Genomic DNA, 19,832 nt, shown 5'->3' on the forward strand with positions numbered 1-19,832 from the left:
CGCCACTTCGACACAGTATACCAGCATGCTGGCACTCATTTTGCCGACCTCAGAAGGATGACAGGTCGAGTTAACCCCACCTGGTATTAATTCAACAGCTGAGCGGGATTTGAACTCGATCCCTTAGGAGCCAAAGCCCGCCACCATACTAACCATTAAGCCATCACCAGGCATATCTCCTTATTGTACCAAGGGAGCAAAGGAATCTCCTGATTGTAAGTCTTGACTGCTAAAGATGGTGATTGGTGTGGCAGAAGACCATGTGGCAGATGGCACTTGATTGTGCAGCTGTAATGGGATTTGATGTCCTCACTGATTGTGCGTGGTTGTGTCTAAAACCAATTGCTGTCAGAAATCTTCAAATGTTTTGCAAGAATGTTTGATGGGACACACCGAAGTGTCTCTGTCTCCCTCACTCTGTCTCTCTCGGTTGATGTCCATTTTATGACTTGTCGTTCATTCGATGGTTTTATGACCTGCCACTTGGTAGAAATGGTGTCCTGTGATTAGGGGGTGAGACAGGGTACCCTGTCATTACAGAGAGGTCATGCAAACACCCCATGGGTGATCTGCTCGTCGTGCTGATTTTCTGCCTGGAAAGAAAGCAGTCGATATGTTGTAAATCGAGAAACTGTTTTGTCAATTCATTTTCCAAATCCAAATCCATTGGGACCATACTCTGTGCAGAGCATTGTTGTTCCATCCACTGTTCCATCGTCTCCAAGTAAAACCGTTCAGCATTGTTTTTCCATCCACTGAGTGATTTTGAAGGCTTGCGGATTTTATACGGGAGCCAAACATCTTGGTTGGAGAGCAGAGGAGGAGATTGGGACCATACTCTGTGCAGAGCGTTGGTGCTGCCTAAGCGGTCCCCTGGGCTATTGGGTACAATCCTGGACCGGCCGCCACTTCGACGTAGGATACTCAAATGGCTCAATCATCCCAGCAAGCTGGTACTCATTTTGCTGACCTCAGAAGGATGACAGGCTGTGTTAACCCCACCTGGTATTAAACAGCCGAGCAGGATTTGAACTCGATACCCTGAGATTCCAATCCCGCTACCTTAATCATTAAGCCAACACCAGGCATAATTCATTTTACTTATGCATTAAATACAGTCGTCGTCCAGTAATTAATAAATTGAGGAGAAATTTATCGGACATTCTAAGGGAAAACCAGACTTGATTCAATGTCGACTGATGTGCCTCCGACCACATTATTGCATCACCAGCAAATACCACTCGTCGCTTCTCTGACTAATATTTAGTGGACGCGGATAGTGAGAGTGGGCAAGCACACGCATGCGCGCACGCACACACACACACACACACACACACTTCGCAAAGTTGGCGTTTGCAGTTTTGCCACATGTACCCAAACACAAACCTTGCTTTTATTTTTATTTATTTTTCATCCAAACCTTCCTGGGAGTTCCTTGAATCCAGCGTCACTGGTTTCATTGAAATCCGTTCTCATGTTGTAGCATGACAGACACACGGCTCCTCTTATAATGTATATCTTACATATATATTTGTACCAAGTTTAATTTAAATCCCTTCAGCTGTTCTCAAGTGTCACTTTTTAATTTATTTTATTTTTTTTGTACCTTACATGACCTCTGACATTTGACCTCTTGATGCTGAAATCTAGTCAGTTCATTTTTGTATATATATATATATATATATATATATATATATATATATATATATATATATATATATATATATATATATATATTTGCAGCAAGTTTGGTCAAAATCCCATCACTGGTTTGCACAAGCCATCACAGTACCCTAATTTTTGCATAATGGGACCTCTGACCTTTGACCTCTTGACTCCATAATCAAATCAGTTTGTCTTTACATCATTATACTGCACATATTTGTTCCAAGTTTGACTTGGATCTCTTCAGCCATTCTTCAGTTATCATGGCCAGCCGGACAGACGACCTGAAAACATAATGCCTCTGGCGACTTCATCAGCGGAGTTGTTAAAAAAACAAAAATCCTGTTTTTTGTTTGGCAAACGCTTTGGTTCCACTTTGAAGTTATCCTGGAGAAAGCCCTGCAGGTGTCTGTTCAGCCATTTTTGAAAGAAAAAATAAATTCCTGCATTGGGACTTAACATTCTTTCCTACCAAAGGGGGTTATCGGTCCTGATTGAACAAAGCTACGAGGAATTCGTATTGTGTGCTGCTGCTCAGAATTTGAATAGCACATAATTATACTCGTGGAACGTGAAGGATCAGCTATTCCATTTACCAAGAGGCGAATGTCATCGAACTCAACCCTATAATATTTTAATTGTCATTCAAAGGTTGTTTAAACGTACGAATACATTTCTATGCAACACATCCTCCTTTGTGAAAGGGCTGCCCCACCTAACATGATTGAGTTGTATTGCCCATCTGCCAAGGTCTAAGGACTCTCTTAATCCATTTTTTGTGGCATTCTGTTGTACGACATATTTGCCATCTATTCCTGGCTCGACATGTTGGGAATTGTCTGCAGGGTTTGTCTTGTTGAGTGCTATTGCTGCAAGGGACATAGAAAGTGTTCAAGGTTTCTGGATTGAAGTTTTTGGGAGAGCACGATGATTTATTTGAGTCAGCTGTTGCTCGAGTTTCGGCAAAAAGCGTGCTTGCATACACAGAACATGGACAGGGCCAAGGCAAACACAGGGCCAAGCAGCTAATACTTCGGGAAGTTTTCGTGTTTTTATAAAGGTGCTATTAGTCAGAAAGGGACTGATCATTTACAATGCTGCATGCACAAGGGGAAGTAGAACTTTTACCCTCCCCACCATAAATCACGAAGCAAACCTCGATGCTCGATGTTTGTCCTCGTTCGATGCGGCTTGCAGTTTGTGTCGCATTCTTACCAGCAGTGGGGAGGTTTCCTGATGCCATTAGACAAATAATTTATGGCTTTCAAATTTTGTGGGATAGATTTTTGAATCCCTTCATACAGCCTTGTTAAAGTTGTGCATTGTTTTATATACAGTATATAAGCTTATCATGCATGCATACATACATACATACATGTATTTGGATTTTTTGGATGTTTCTTTATTTTACAATTTATTTTTTTCCCACCTTTGTGCAAAATAATAGCTTTGGCCTGAAAAGGCTGATGTCATGGTTGTTTGCATAATTTGCTGTTTCTGTGATTTGATTTGATGTTTGTTTAAAATATTTGGAACAGCAACTGGTAATCTGCTGTCAGCAAGGTATTATTATTATTATTGTTATTATTATTTTTGGTTAATGTGGCCACGTGTTCTTCAGAAGGACTCTGGAGTGAAGGCAACACTGGGAGCCCCTCGGCGGTAGAGCACAGTTTTGAACAAGTTGGGACTCCAACTGATGGTGAGACTTGCATTCTCCATTTTCGAATGTGATGCGTTAAAATAATGCATTCTACGAGTTCATGGTTTTCGATTTGGGTGGGCTATTTCTGAAAAGGTTTTAGAAAAAAGTTATTTGTGGTGAGCTTTTTTTTGGGTGATTCGGCTTTATTGTATTTTGTCGTGCTTGCTTGTTCAGCATGTTTGTATTGTCATGTCCAGCCGGTAAACACCGACCTGGATGGTTAGCTGAACGGTTTTACTTGGAGGCGAACAGCTAAGATCCTTGGAGAATATGGCGTGCGCAGAATGGAGGGCGGCAAGGGCGTGTACCGGACGGAAGCACATGGGTTTATCCCTGAAGCCACAACGAGCAGACAAACAGTAAATTTAATAATAATTCAATGATTCATAATGAAAATAAATCAAAGCGGGATGTAAACGAAAACCTAATTTGAGACATCACTCGGTCACAAAAACAGACAAGGGAACAGATTTAAAAAAATAATAATAATAAAATCCTCCCTTTGTTCCGGCACTTAGCTGCGTGTCTCGAGATCTTTTAGGAGCCTGGCAATTCTCGAAACCGCATAGCCACCGTGTGGGAAGCGCACGGCAAGATGGCACCAAATCGCTCCTCACGGTCACGTACGTGAGGTAATTCTTGCAGATGGTCTACAACGCCAGGACCTTCGAATCGCCGTACAGTTTCTTCTCGTGATCGAGATTGCCACATCGTTCCCTCTGAGTTCCAGATCCACATACACCAAAAGGCACTGCTTTTCTCCTTGATCATGCAACAAGGTGATTGCTGAGGCTCTGAGATAAGGCCAAGATGCGCGCTTCTTCTTCCCCACCTCCTCCTTCTCCTCGAAGCATCCAAACTTCACAACAGCCAGCGTCTTGTTCCAGCACGCACGCAAAATCGCACAGCTTTTTTGTTGTGCCGAGAGGGACCAGAGCCTCACGCTTTGCTTCCAACCGCCCTCTTGTCTCTCTAGCACCTTTTCTCCTTCTCAAAGTGTACAAACTTCACAACTCAGACGACAGACAATGGCCAGCATCCTGTTCCAGCACGCAAATAAATTCGCCCCAGTACGAACAACGAGAATCACGCTGTTATTTCGTCACGTCGAGGAGAAGCCTGAGAGGTCCCATGTATTCTTACTGTCTCCACACTATCCTCCTCCCTCTTACGTCACTCCGAGCAATCCGCCTCGGGTGCGTGGCCTGCTGGTACAAAGCCGGGACAGCGGAGTTTTTGCCTGCTCAGAAACGTTTGGCTCTTGTTACTGTTGTTGGAAGAACGTGGTTCCTTTTTTATAACCGGCTTTGTAAATGCAAAAACGTCGGAAAAGGTCACGGGGCAATCGCATACTGTGAGAAACTCGCCTTAAACCCTACCTAGTTAACACAGCACCACCCCCGTATGGTGACATGTAACGATCTTAAACTCGGTTTCCCTACTTGATTTACATTGAGATGTCTCCTGCTCGTCCACGGACCATGCTCTGCAATACCTTTACTATTGAATTCCTCCATCTAGTCCCAGTCCATGAGGATGCTTGGTGAGGATTGTACAGTAAATCCTCAAATATCATGGGTTTTGACCAATGTACCTGTACATTCAAACTTAACGTTTCAATTCAGTAATTGTGGGATTTCATTTCAGCCAGTCGTGGTTTTTGAGCTGAGATGAGTCATCGTTTGCGTCCGCATGTATGATTACCTCCCATTACGAATCTTTTGTTGTTTCTCATGCACTGGTTTTAATGGTGCTCAGACGTAAAATGCTGGACAAAATTAATTGTGCCAAAAGGCAGAGAAGGGTTATGATAGGTGGAAGGGAAAAATAAATAAATAATAAAGTTGTTGGATGGGTTGGCAAGAGGTGACATTGTGGTATCTGTGGACCACCAATACGGGATCAATGGATCTACTGTTTGGCATATCCGAATACACGAGTCAAATGGCCATCCACACAATTGTTGCCACCAGCGTTCTACAAAGTCTCATTCGAGTCCCGTGATCCTCAATTGAAAGATGGAAAAAGTGGTTAATATTTGTATCGAGGGTGAAACTAGGGTTGCCATATTTCTTATTCGTCGTTAACAGACAACAAGGAAGTGTGGTGGGCAGGTGTCGCTCTGCATTGATTTGATTCACAGGTGTTCCACTGCTTGTGACAACGAATCACATAAGTTCCCATTGACCCAAAATAACAAGTCTACAAATACAACACATGTGCGTTGGAGTGAATGGAGGATATCTGTGAACCAAAATGGTGTGGAGATTGCCATTGCATGCCCCTGCCAAGTGCTCGCACCCACAAAAGCGACACCAAGTCTCCGGAATATTTATTTGCGTTTAAAATGTTTCCTTGTTTACTGAAACGCACCTGGGCTACGTCTTGTGTTTTCTCTTGATGACAGAGTGCAGTACGTAATATTCTTACCCTCACCTAGCTGTTTTGTAAAAAGTCACGTCACTTTTTTGGAATAAATTTAAAAGGTTAAAAGTCTTGTGTTTTTGTTTTGTATCGTTGCGGATCCGGGGTTCGAGTTCAGTCATGAGGGTAAGCGCTCGGGTTCCCCCCGAACACCTGGTCCTGAGTCTGCCGGGCACAGATAACTCCGCGTGCCAGCGGGTTGCTAAGCCCGGCGGGGTTACACTACTTTGCGTGTTACCGTTTCTGGTGGATTGACTGCACTTTTAAGTGATTGAGTTTGTGCCCGTGATGCGTACTTGCGTTAACTTACCGTATCAGGTGCAGCCGAGCGGAGCTGCCAAGTATGCACTGGCTAACCAGAGCCAATTGGTGGGGTAAAACTTCCCCACTACACGACGTGCGGACCATGCCGGACCAATGGAGGAAAAGGCTAGACAAACTGGGTACATTCACAATCCAAGCAATTTATTGACAGAGCGAGGGTGAAGAGAGGCATGTGGAACAATAAAAGGTTTTATTACAAAAGCAATATTTACAGCAGGGGAAAGCAAGGATTCTTGAGGTGCAACAAAATAAATGCAAGTAATATACGAAAGACGATACAGTGCAGAGCTCACCCAACATTATGAACTTGCATACTCTTATTTACACTAACATGTCAGGCGCCATCGGACACATACTGGAAGAAAGTAGAAAGCAAAGAAAGACGGTTCATGGTGTTTGCGACCTCTGTAAATACCTTGCATGGTTGACGGACCAAAGCAACCCAATCGCTGAGGAGGGGGAAGAGGGAGGAAAACTGGGGTGTTTACGGTGCATGATTGGCGGAGGTTTGATGCGGTATGCGGTGATTTGCAGAGAGGAAGATGTAAAGATGTGGGTCAGGGGGTTGGAAATAGAGAAAAGAACGTGTGAGAAGATGGACTTAACGTGACGTGGAAGGAGGTCTGTTAGTGTAGTTAATAGTGCAAAGCTGCACTTCGTCTGGCACCTGGCTCTCGATGAGCTCGACCCAGCTTTCCCCTCTCGCTCCGCTCAGTGCAGCAACCAATGATGGCATACAAATTGAGCCAGACGAAGGAGGAGAGCATGTGGAACTCGGTAGGTTTATAATGCTCCTGCGACGGCAGAGCCCGGGAGGTGTAACACGTGTTCAGTGGGTGTATCTTCGTTCCACCATTGACTTGTGTGGACACTCACCCAGCCTTGGCTCCACCAAGATAAGGATTCGGCACCGGCAATGACCCCAGTTGATCCGCGAAGGAGCTCTGAGATTCAACATGAAGCGAGGTACCCGACCGTGAGTGCATCTCCTCGTTCACGCTGGTCCCGAAACGTGGTGGTGGTCATCGGTGGTAGTGGTGAGAATGAAAATTGACGCTCTTAGAAATTCGACCAATGTTGACCTTTTGGTCCATGTTGACCACAAAAATAATTGGTGGTTTAATTCAGTGACCTGATATGCAAATCCTCTTCAAATTTCAAGTCACTCGGATGAAAATTGAGGTTTTTAGAAATCTCACCTAAGTTGTTGGCCTTTGGCCGATGTTGACTTTTTGACCTGAATGACAATGGGCTTCTTCCTTTTGACAAACTCTACCTTGTGGTGAAGTTTTGTGAAGAGCGGTTTAAAATTGTGACCTGTAGGTGAGGGAAACACACACACACAGACTGACAGACGAACAAAATCGACTGACCAATATACTTGAAAAATCTTTGATTTTGCAAGTAACAAAGAAACAAGCAGAGACGGGTGAAAACGACCTCCTTCACCCTCGGTGGCACAGGTAATTAGAGAATGAAGAATATGTGAGCAAAGACCCGTCTGGAAGCTTTCGCAATGCATTTTGTTCCACAAACCCACGAGACATGAGGGAAGGGCTATCTAAAATGGATACTGCTGAAATGACCATCTCTGGACTGCTATTTGTTGTCTGCTTTTGCCTTGGAGAGTGACAGTTTTGCAGAATCGCAACAATATTGTACTGTATTTATCTTAGTTACATGTTTATTAGCCCCCCCTACTGGTTTTGCTGGAGGGGACTATAGCTTTGTTGCCCATCCATCCCACCTGTGGTTTTTCTGACTTTTTTTTTTATTTGTTTATTTTTCTCCTCCATACTCTTTAACATATTCAAATAAAACTTGGTACATGGCTTTTATTATGATAAGTTCCAGAACAAGTTAGATTTTTCAGGGTGTTTTGTCAATTTATTCCAGTTAGAAAATATCACATCGGTAGGGGACATGTCGTGCATTGCAAAGCAATTCTCTCTCTTGTTTCAATTATGATGTTATTTCTGAATGCTGCTGACCTTTCTCTACATTTTCTCGAAGCCCAGGAACTGAACCCCCCACCTCCCTTTTTTGCCATGGGCCCTTGGTTTTAACTGTTCCGGTTTTGACTATCGTGGCATTTTCCAGGACAGTAACCCCTGTGATATTTGAGGGTTTATTGGGCTGTCATCAGCAGAGGTTGAAGAGCGTGTTCTGAATAAGTGAACTGAATAGATATCAATATAATTCCTGGTAATAATAAAATTTAGCCTTTTATTGTGTTCGGCTCTTGTCTGTTGGAAACTATCGAAACATGTCTTGATGAGAACAAAGGCATTTATTTTAAAAGTCCCATTTCATTCATATCAAGTACCCAAGAGATTGTGATGTGGCCTGCAGTTTACATATACTTGATGGTACATGCTATTTATTTTTATTTTTTTTCCCCATGAAGGGGAAAAAAATGCAATCTTACATTTTTGGAAAAGTAATTCAAGCAATGAGATAGTTCTGTTTTATTTATTTATTTTTCATTATCCCCCCCCCCACCACCCCTCCCCCTTTTCGGTCCCCTCAGTTAAAACTTTCATTCGAATCGTGTTGTTGAAAAAACAAACAAGGATGTTCCATGCTGCTTGCCTGTCGGACTATTAAAGGTGTCGACCCATTAAATGAACGTAGCTAATTTGAGCAATGGAACCTGTTTTTATTTTTTATTTGTTTTTTTTGCTTCACTTCTGTGAGATGCATGTTTTTGTTTTTATTTTATTTTATTTTATATTTTTCCCCCTTTTATGGTGAGAATTGAGGCAGACCGCTGAGTTTAGCAGAAGCTTCCTCACTAAATAAATAATAAGTGTGCTAAAATGATAAATTCAGGATTTAGATGGTGAAACAAATTTAATGTATGAGGCCAACACTTGTACAGTATATTGACTTCTTCCACACAAATCCTGAAAAATGTATTGACAACACTCAGGAAATGAAATTTGATGGTGCCAAACTGTAAATGTTGACTTTAACTCTCCGATTAGGCTATATTACATGGGAAGTATCAAAAGTTGCCTTTTTATTCCCTGCTGTCGAAAGCATTGCGTTTTTGAGTTGTCAGTGCATGATGGTTTTGTTATTGCGATAACTTGTGAACTGCTGAAGGGATTTTTGCCAAACTTGGTACAAAGGTGTATTATGACGCAGAGATGGGAAATCTTGTACGTGGGTAAAAATGATTTTTGAGAAGTTAATGCGATGATGGTCTTCAAGATTGGAACTTGAGAAACTTGTATCAAATATTGGAATAAATATATAATGTATGAAGACCAAATTTATTTTTTTTTTCCTCCAGCAATCATTTCTTCTCTCAACTTGAAGGGCACTCAGTAGAGCGCGTACTTCCGCCACGTAATGCCTGATCCACAAGAACATATCGGTCCCAATACATTTTTGAAATATGCTATACAGTAATGTATCGTTTTTGGCCCTATCAATGGTGAAGAATCACTATAAAAAATCAAATAATCATTGTATCCGTATCTGGATTCGGATCTTCACTAAAATCAAATCAATTCGTCCTTGCCACACACCTGACCTGTCGACCAAGTTTCGTCCGAATCCGTCCAACTTTTTTGAGATATCTTGCTTATATATCGGTTTTGCACTATCTCTCAAGGGTGAAGAATCGCTTACAAATTTATAGTAGTCTTATCCGGATTCAGCTCTTCACCAAAATCTAATTGATTTGTCGTGGTCACACCCAACCTGTCGACCAAGTTTCGTCCGAATCCGTCCACAACTTTTTGAAATATCCTGTACGTAGACAAACAAACAGAAAACTATAAGATATAGAGCAAAATGGATGTCATATAGCAGATATGGAATCACCTTAAGATTATGCATATCAAATCTCATCCAGTTCAATCTACTGATAACTACTTGGTATCCATTTGAATGAAAAGTACCGAAAATGCAGTTTGAAATTGGAAATCCCCAAAGTTCGAGGGGGTGCTGTGGGTGAACAAAGATCTAAATCGAAAATCCGGCTTGATCGTTTGTGCACAATGTATTCCAGACGATTAGTGTGAATTTTCATGACCATCCGACCATAACCCAAGGAAGAGTAGGATTTGGCGCGAAGGCATCTCCAGCTCTCGCATATTATCGATTTTTTGCACGAATTGACCTTTGACCCCTGACCTAAGCGAAATCGGTCAATATGTCCTGAGGCAAAGTTGTTGTACTCTTTGAGTACCATGAACCTGCAAAGTTTCATTCGTATCGACGCACTCACCTGGTCGCTCGGGGACCTTCAATTTTCGCCAATTTTCACGCATACCCTAATTGTAGGGGGCGCTGTGGATAAAGTATTCCATGTATCACAAAAACCGGAATATATTTAATAGAGCATCACCTGTAGATCATTCGTGCCAAATTTCATAACCCTACGTGGGATAATGGCTTTCGGAATTGATTTTGTGTGAACGGTACCGATTTTGAATTTTTCGGTTGTTGCTAGGGAACCAAAGCGTCCCAAGCAACCATCACAATTTCCAAAGCACTCGGTCATAAGATGTACCTACCACCCGAGTTTGGTCAAAATCGGCCCACGTTTACTACCAATTATGCTGATGACAAACGAACAAACAGACAGAATTACTGACAATAAGGGTCACCTATTTCGGCGACCCAACAGAAAGGGGCGAAAACATAACCTCCTTCACCCTCGGTGACGGAGGATAATGATTTACATGACTGAATGGATGTTAAAATATGTCCTCTGTAAAGACTAGGTCTGTGACTGTGATGTATCGGTAAGCATGAATCAAAATTGGCACGCACCGGACACTCATCGGTTTACTTCTTAAACTGGACAAAAGGTGATGGGTTGCATGTATTTAGCAAAAACTAAAATTTCCTTTTCTTTTGTTTAACATTTTGGCATCGATCCGAACAGATATTGTTCTGCAATTTTCACTGAGAACATATCGTTTTCGTCCTCGACAATCTCGTTCTTGTTTATTTGTACGTTTTATCTGATGGCCTAACATATTGTGGGAAATCTTCTCGTGGTAACTTTACATAATATTGCGATGGTTATTTCCTATGTTGCATGTTTAGAACTAGAACGGGCACTCAATAGAGCGCATACCTTCGCCAACGCTACATTTTGCCCTCCCCCCCCCCAGAAACCGTTGATTGTGAGGGTATTTAATCCCATCCCACTTCTGCCATCTCATATGTGTTATGATGGCTTAAAACATTAAATTTCCTGTGTCATATTGTATATCACAAGATTGGGCATTGAATTCACAACATTTTGGCATTGGTTGCATGCAAATTGGATAAAAATCGACCGCACTATGACAAAATGACGATTTTGACCTTTTCATGACCTTGACCTTTGTACTCTTAATTTTGTAATTGGTATTGGAGTGTGGGGAACAGAGCAGTCAACATTTTGGTGTTGGTTTCATGCAAATCGGATAAGAATTGACCGTGTTATGACTAAAACCGCACATTTTGCAATGTCGTGACCCCCCCTGACCTTTGACTCCCAACCGCTAATAAGGGTTATTACGTCATTGTGTCATGTCACATATCACAAGATGGGGCATTGAATTCTGAACATTTTGGCATTAGTTGCATGCAAATTGGATACAAATTGACCGCGCTATGGTAAAAAGACGATTTTGACCTTTTCATGACCTTGACCTTTGACCCGATCGCTCCCAAAATCTAATGAAATGGTCCTCGGATAATAACCAATCATCCCACCAAATTTGCTGTGATTCAGTTCAATACGTTTGGAGTTATGCGAATAACAAACAAACAAACAAACACATATATTCACAAATGAATAAATAAATAAATACACAGCGATCAAAACATAACCTTCGCAACAAAGTTTGCGAAGGTAATAAGTGAGGTAATTTAATTGTGATGTAGAGATGTGTGGCATTTTGTGTAGAAAGCTGCTGTCTTCCCTCCCCCACATTGTGTATTGAAAACCGCCCACCCTTGACACCCTTTTGATGGTTTATCCCTTCGTAATCTGTCTTGTGTTCTTTAAAAGGATCTGACAGGCCATCAGCGCTAGGAAAGGTGGCAATGACTCTGAGTGAGGTCTGGATGGGGTTACCCCACCCACAGACTGGGCTTCGGATCAATGGCAGCGCTGGAAAACCAATTTCGCTCAGATCACTAATTGGTGGAAAAGGATGTACGGCACCAATTAGCGCATCGCCTGATTGGCTCGGGCGTTCTATTGAAGTCCAGTAATGGGGCAAACAGGCCGAACACTGGCTCGGAGCGTCCGAATCAGTTTGTTGGCATGACCGATTTGATCAGGTTCATTGGGATTCAGACCGGGCAACTGTGCCTGCTTGACTTCAGTAATATCTTGGTAATTGGCATGCTTCTTTCTTGTGGACTCGTTAAATTGTGCAAGTAATTTGGCATGCTGATTATTGGTAAACTTTCACTATACATGATTAAAAAAAAATTGTTTTGCATTGTCCAAAGAAAAAAAAAGAAAAGAAAAGGTAACCGCTGATCGTTCACACGTTTACCAATATACAGGAACTTTTCAGTGTGTAGACTGCGCGACAGACTGCCGGCTGAACCCGTTCTGGTAAGTTGTGTATAAAGCGAGGCTCGGTGGAGTGCTGTGTGGAGAACAACAAAACCATTTTCATAAATGTTTGTGATCATTTTAACATGGGATGTTAACACGGCATCGTCGAATTGCCTTTTGTTTGTCCGTTTTCATTGTGGCTTGTAATTTGATGCGCATTTACGCAAGTGGGGCATACGTTTGTTTTTGGTTTCGAGTTGATCTTGATTACTAATTACCTGATTGTTTTGCTTGTTTAAATTGTTCACACATTTGTTGACGCAAAAACCATGAGCCTATTGTGAAGTTGTCTTGAGTGGTTTTCAATTTCATATTTGGTCATAAATTCAATTGAGTAAATTAACTCTTCTTTTTTTTTTCTTCTGCCGTTTTGTACTCCCTTTATATAAGTTTAGGTGAGGTGTTAAATCAGCAAAACAATCTTGTGAGTTGTGATCAAATTGATGTTGATAAAATGTTACGTTCATGCAAACCTCAGCTGCTTGTGCCACAGAAGTTGAGCAAGCAATGAAGGCATAAGTTTACTTTAGAATAATACTGGGTCGAATTTGGATGGCTCTGAGATTGTGTGCTTGACCGATTATGATCGAGGGACATGGCAGTCTTTTGTTGGATGGGTTGGTCCAGGTTTCTCAGTTTTGTGATCTGACCTTCCTTGGATTAAAAGTAGATCCTTCCTTGCCACCTCCCCCATTTTTTTTTCTTTCATGGTGTCTCCCAAAAAGCCACAGCCCTTGGGTGAAGCAACAGAGTTGTGCCCATCTGAAAGTGCAGCCTTGTCGAATAGCACATAGTATCTTCCAACTGAAGTGTGTGTGTGTGTGTGTGTGTGTGTGTGTGTGTGTGTGTGTGTGTGTGTGTGTGTGTGTGTGTGTGTGTGTGTGTGTGTGTGTGTGTGTGTGTGTGTAATATTTTTGTGGAGTTTGACGAGCATTCTGATGTGGAATGTGATGCACCCAAATGATTGTCATCATCTTCTGAGTTGATTTGGCTAATTAACTGCAAAGAACCTGGAAAAAATTCCCATGTTTTAAACGCATGCCATGCGAAGGTGCAGAGAGCAGCTTCATCGGTCCTTCCACGGCATGGCATTCTCATTGCAAAATAACATTGTGACAAAGCATATATTCATTAATGCTGTACTAATAACGGCAACAATAATAATAGTAGTAGTATAATTTGGCAAAAAATAATAACAAACGTATAATTCCTGCCCTGGCCCAAGCACATCTGGGCTTGGTGAAAGGCAAGCTAATGCTCAAGCAGTACAGCAGGCAGGTATACTCCAAGGCTGTGAAGACCGTTGAAAGTTTGGTCCATCGAACCAATGGCCCCACTCGTGGAATTAAACAGTTTCAAATGTCTTTTGAGGAACAGGAGACATCTTTCCTGAATAAGGTTGTTTTTTATTTTTTATTTTTTGGGGAGATTGGCTCAACTTGAGACGATAAACCTTTTCTTTTTTTTCGCTCTTTTTAACTGCTTTTGCATATCTGGATGTGATTCCTAGTGCAGATGCCAAGGTAGAAGCCTCTGAGGATGTGGAGCAAGTATTTGAAAAATCGCAAACTCCCATTGACACATCGCATGGGAACGTGCTTTTGGGTATTGTTGCCATTTGTTGGGCGTTTTAAATCTTCTGATCTGCCATTTTGACCAAATCTGCTGGTATAACCAACAGCATTTCAAAAACATTTCGCTTTTGAGAAACGTTTTCCTTTATTTATTTTTTATTTATTTATTAATTTTTTTATTTTTAATTTTTATTTTAAACCCTAAACTTGCATGTGTGCACATCTGCAGTCCTTCTATTTATAAGTACAGGGTGTTCCAAAAAGACCTGGACAACTTTGTTTGTTAATCTATTTTGTACCACAAATGATACGATGCCATTTGCTTTATATCCTACAGAAACTCATAAAGTTTTATTTATTTTATTATTATTTATTTTTATTTTTTGTCGTGTGGTGTGGCCTCCTCCATGTCCGCTTAGTGGGTCCGCTACACGTATTGGTGTGTAAATGGATTGACTTTGTACGAGTTGAAAGTGAAGATGTCCTGTAATTTTCCAGTTATAAACAGTGGTTTATTCACAAATTTTGTAGTCGATGCCATTCAGTGCAGTTTGTACTTTGCCTGGTGGTGTTAATTTGTTCCTGTTCTCTTCTAACACGGTGCTGCAATGGAATCATTGCTTACAAAACATGTCTTATTAACAAAACATGTGTGCCAAAAATCAAGGTTATCCACAGGTGCTTGATCTTCACTTTTAAGTGTATCCGATTGTAATTTGATGCGGTCCTCTTCACTTCACAGCTGCGGTTTATATTCGAGTGCAGTTTATACATGAGTTTGTTTTTCAAAAATATCAATGCTTGGGGAATGCAACTTGTACATGATGCGGTTTATTAATGGAAAATTATGGTGACTTTTTTGGGTAGTCGATCTCATCAAAAAAAAAAAAATTGAAATTTGTTCTCCCCTTATTATCAGTATTTGCGTCGATATGTTTGTCTGTCTGTCTGTCTGTCTGTCTGTCTGTCTGTCTGTCTGTCTGTCTGTCCCTCTGTTCGGTCCAGTGCTCAGTTAATTCAATGGAAATTTCGATGAAACTTGGTGGGTAGGTTCATACCATGACCTAGTTGTGTGCAAATGAGAACCGTTGCAATGGACACCACAGTTTCCTTGCAACGGGACTTTGAAATTTTTGAAAATTCATAAAAAAATAATTTTTTCAAAAATCGGGCCACGAGCGACTGTGGGCAGTACATTCAGCCATATTGTCAAAAATTTCCAGCCGGATCCTATGAAAACTGTCGGAGAAGATAGACTTTGAATGAACCCTGGTCGAAAACAATAAAAAAGCGAAGTTCGTTATATCTCAGAGACTACGAGTCAGATATACATGAAACTGGTATGGTAGGTTCATGGTATGTCCTAGTTATGTGTGAGAAAGAACCGTTGCTATGGACCCCTCTGTTGCCTAGCAACGACCGAAAAACCTCTAAATGTGGGGGTATTTTAACGAAAAAACAATCTGCAGCATTAACCCTTGAAGCTCGAATCATGAATTTTCTTGTGCTTAATCCTCAGGTCATTCCCCATCGAACGGGTCCATCGCGTCAGGTTCTATTGGGTAGGCGACTTCCCATGTCCGCCTCCCGGCTTGTCTCTATAGTTGTCACTGGATTTTTGAATGTCTGCTTACTTGGGACTGGCTTCTTAGTGTTTTTTTTTGTTATAATGTTGTTCTCAAATTTTCATCAAGGTGAACTGCAGTGAAAAAAAAATTTGGAGGATCAATAAAAAAATTTTTTTTCAATCTTCTTGAATAAAATGTAGGAAAGCAGTGCTCTGGTCAAGAATTACTGATTGTGCATGAGACTGAATTTGTGTGCGAGGCAGCTGCAGTTGACCAGTAGTTTTGGTGCTTTTTAACAATTTATTTTTATTTTTAATTTCAGTTATCTAGCGGTCCAAAACGACTAATTCCTGCATCATGACAACTCCATAGCAATGAAGTCGTCTCGTTACGTCGTCGTGTCCCACTTCTGGTGACGTTCATGATCAGATTTTTCGAAACGTCCCTATCCTGCATTGCTTCCCGGAGCTGCTATGGCAGAGACTTCTTGGCTGCAGCCTTTACCCGATCCATCCAGTGCATACGACGTGTGCCTTTCTCTTCTTCCCTCAACCACATGTTGTATGGTGGATTTTTCTGGACAGTCATGTTCTGCATGCATGATGGGTCCAAAGTATGACAGTTTCTGTTTTAACATCGGCACTTCTCATGCAAATGATTGTCTAATTTCTTCAAGCACTGATTTGTTAATTTTTCTTGCAGTCCACTGAGTTTTTAACATTTCTCTCCAGTACCACATTTCAAAACGGTTGTTCTTGTTCTTGTTCTTGTTCTTTACGGTCCATGAGTCGTTTCCATACATTGCAACTGGAAATACAAAAGCATTCACCATCCTCCTCTTGGTGTTTGTATTGTTACATCTTTGTCTTTCCAGATCTATGTCACTCCTGACATTGTTGTTCACACAAACACGAACCATCTATTAATTTCTTCTTCACATTCTCCACTCACTAAAATTTTAAACTCTAGGAAAATGGAACTTTCCACATGATTGTCTCCCAATCTGAATGTCAATCTTCTCAGTGAAGACTTTAGTCTTTTAAAAAAAATTATTATTTTTAATTATTTTTTTTAGGTGCAAATGAAGATCAATTTTCCCCACTTTCCTCTTTCAATATCCACAGAAGTTTCATAAAGGCCTCTACTTTTTGCCAACAGAGTGGTATCAGCATATCTTCGATTGTTGACGCTTCTTCTTCCTATCCTGACTCCAGCCTCTATCAGTGATCTTCACTATTTTTTAGACCACTTTTGCCAAAAAGACGTCGGTGTGAGAGCCGCCACACCTCCTGCAGGACTCAAAAATGGATGCTATTCGGCCCTGCCTCCATGTCCCCCTCTTTTTTTTTTTATTTTTTTTTTTTCCAATTGTGGTTACTGAGCTGCAAGCATAAATGTTTGTGTACTGCCATCTACTGATGTAGTGATGTTACTTTTACGCTTCACATTTAAACACTCATTTGAAACCATTGGGTCGATTTGATAGCATTTATGATGGGGGTGTTTTCACATTTGTGTGCTATTGGCCACATGTAAGGGGCCGCCAGTGGCTCACGGGCCGTGCAATGAAGAACGGGGCTCTGTCATCGAAGTTTGTTTTCCTCGACGTACTCATGATACAGATTGAACAAGTAAGAGGAGAGGATGAAAGCCTGTTTAACCCCTTTTCCAATTCCAAGCCATTCTGTCTCGCCATACTCTGTTCTTATTGTAGCTTCCTGTTTAGTGTATAAGCTTATCAGACATATCAGGTACTCTGACATCCCCATTTCTCTTGGCATAATCCATGTCGATTTATGATCAATACAATCAAAGGCTTTGCTATGAATCTATAAAAGAGATACACCTCCGTGATCCACCTTCAGTTTGCGATTTGATATCTAATATGTACAGTAAACCATTGTTTTACATGGGTTTGGTTTGTGCAGGTTTGATTTTACACATATGATTTTCTGTAGACCTTTTTGCTTTTTACATGGATCTGGTCTCACTTTTATGCAGTCTTTCTGCAGGTGCAGGTTCCTCCGGTTTGTAGTCTTCCTCCGCTGTAGTGTTTTGTGTGCACTGATTGGCGGTGCTGCTCCATTGAGTGGTGACAGATAAAAATTTTTTAATAAGGATCACTGGGCTGCACCTGAATGCATCTAAGGGTACAGGAGTAGCAATTCAATTGATACCGGTGGCCTGTTCCTCGGTCCATAACTTGTGAATCCTGTATCAGAGAAATGTGTGGGGCCTCATGAGACTCGTGGGGGGGGGGGGGAATCCTGCTTTACCTTCTACACCAATGGTGTTAACATTTATTACTTTGTGTTCAGGTTATTTGAACACCAATTCAATTTATACCGACTATCTATTCGGGAAAAACGGACCAACTGCCGACGTAATAAATAGATTGAATGTGGCGTGTTACAAGGTCCGTAACTCGTCAATCCCATGTTTTATCAAAGCCAGACGTCTTGGCATCCGAGCATAAGTTGTACTTGTTAGTTTTTTCAACTATGACTCCCAAGAGGAAAACTATTGCTCGGGGTGAACAAAGTGCAAAAATAATTCTTGGACACAAATATCTGACAAAGTGGATGTTTTGGATAAGCTTGGTCAAGGCAAGAGTGTGGCGTTACCTGGTAGACACTGTTGTTGAATCCAGTATCCACCAAATAGAGATGCGTGGAAAACATAAGGGGTAGTGAATGCTTTGGTTTTATGCAGAATATGAAGGTGACACTCTTAAACCACTTCAGTACATGACTCGTGAGTTTATAGGCAAGCGGACCAAGTCCGGAACCTAATCTCCTTTTTCACATTGTCCATTGGTCTTATTTTCTGCGGGGGTTTTGATGATGAACGTAACCCTTGCGAAAGAGCAGTGTTTACTGTACTTCTTCCTTTTCTGAAACATGCTTGCGCTTCTCACTTGAAGTTTTCTGTTTTGTGTTGAATGATCTTTCCTAATGTCTTGCTGATAGGTGAAATCAAGGCAATTTTTCAGTTATTTGAGCATTCTCTTGGATCCCCTTTCTTTTGTAGTGTATGTGCATTGACTTTCCACCTTTTTAGGCCATATCCTGCTCCGGATCTGTGTACAGATATGTTAAAATTTTGATTGCTTCCTCCCCAACTACATTTGAGTTTGACTGGAATTTCACCGGCATCTGGTGCTTTTCCATTTGCCAGGTCTTTCAGGACTCTACTAATGTGTCAGTAAGGTCAGGCCAGATTAGATCTGTGACTTGCTACAGGTATCATGTAAACCTGTACGAACCTGTTCCATGGTCGGGTTGTCGGTGACTAAACCGTCTCCACCACCAGGTTTTTTGGTGAGGAGGGTGTTTGGATATGGACATCCAGCAGGATTAAAAACAAAACCTGTCAAAGGGCGGAGGAGCTCCTTGTGAGCCAACGGCCATCCATATCTAGTTCCCAACTGTGTCTGCGGAAGTCCTCCTGCAGTTGGGTTTCTTCTTATTAGGAGGTTGGTGGCAGGATTTTCACTCCGGCCACCGTGACACCCTTCATTCCGCAAAACATAAAAACGCAAATAAATCTGAAAACCCACTCCGTGGGAGTACCTCCTGTGCAGCTTCCCTTCAAAGGGCAGCTCACCGGATGACGGAATTGTGGCAAAGCCTTCGGGACCCCCAATCTTTGATGATAGGAGGGAAACCACGGGGTAACATTCCCGGGTCAGATTGTGGGGGAGTGTGTCGGAGTGGTGCTGAGGTGTCGTCCACCAGACGGTGGTCTCCTTGGGTTAACCTGAGGCGGTCCCTTCGGGTGGGTGCCTGGAATGTCCTATCCCTAAGAGAGGATGATCACCTGTCTGTTATCATCTGAGCTCAAGCGTTTGGACATCGGTATTGCAGCTCTCTCTGAGGTTCAGAGACCGGATTGCAGAGAGATCATGGTGGGTGGTTACACCTACTATTGGTCTGGTCGCTCTGGTGGTTACCATACCCAAGGAGTTGCTGTAGCTGTGTCCAATAAGC

The 19,832-nt window shown here is 41.8% G+C and overlaps 1 protein-coding gene across 14 annotated transcripts in view; it reads left to right on the forward strand.

Annotated features, from left to right (window-relative positions):
* Nucleotides 1–19,832, forward strand: part of LOC147029528 (uncharacterized) — a 195,320-nt gene that overhangs the window by 63,274 nt on the left and 112,214 nt on the right. For 13 of the 14 annotated variants that reach the window (XM_085872647.1, XM_085872638.1, XM_085872637.1 and 10 more), the window contains one exon: nucleotides 3,287–3,367. In XM_085872647.1, the coding sequence (XP_085728773.1) occupies nucleotides 3,287–3,367 (81 nt within the window). The remainder of the gene's footprint in view (nucleotides 1–3,286; nucleotides 3,368–19,832) is intronic. The other variant, XM_085872634.1, reaches the window with a different exon arrangement.

The sequence above is a fragment of the Eptatretus burgeri genome, chromosome 3 (assembly GCF_056783735.1).
Source record: "Eptatretus burgeri isolate ZD-2024b chromosome 3, Ebu_testis_v1, whole genome shotgun sequence".
NCBI classification, from domain to species: Eukaryota; Metazoa; Chordata; class Myxini; order Myxiniformes; family Myxinidae; genus Eptatretus; species Eptatretus burgeri.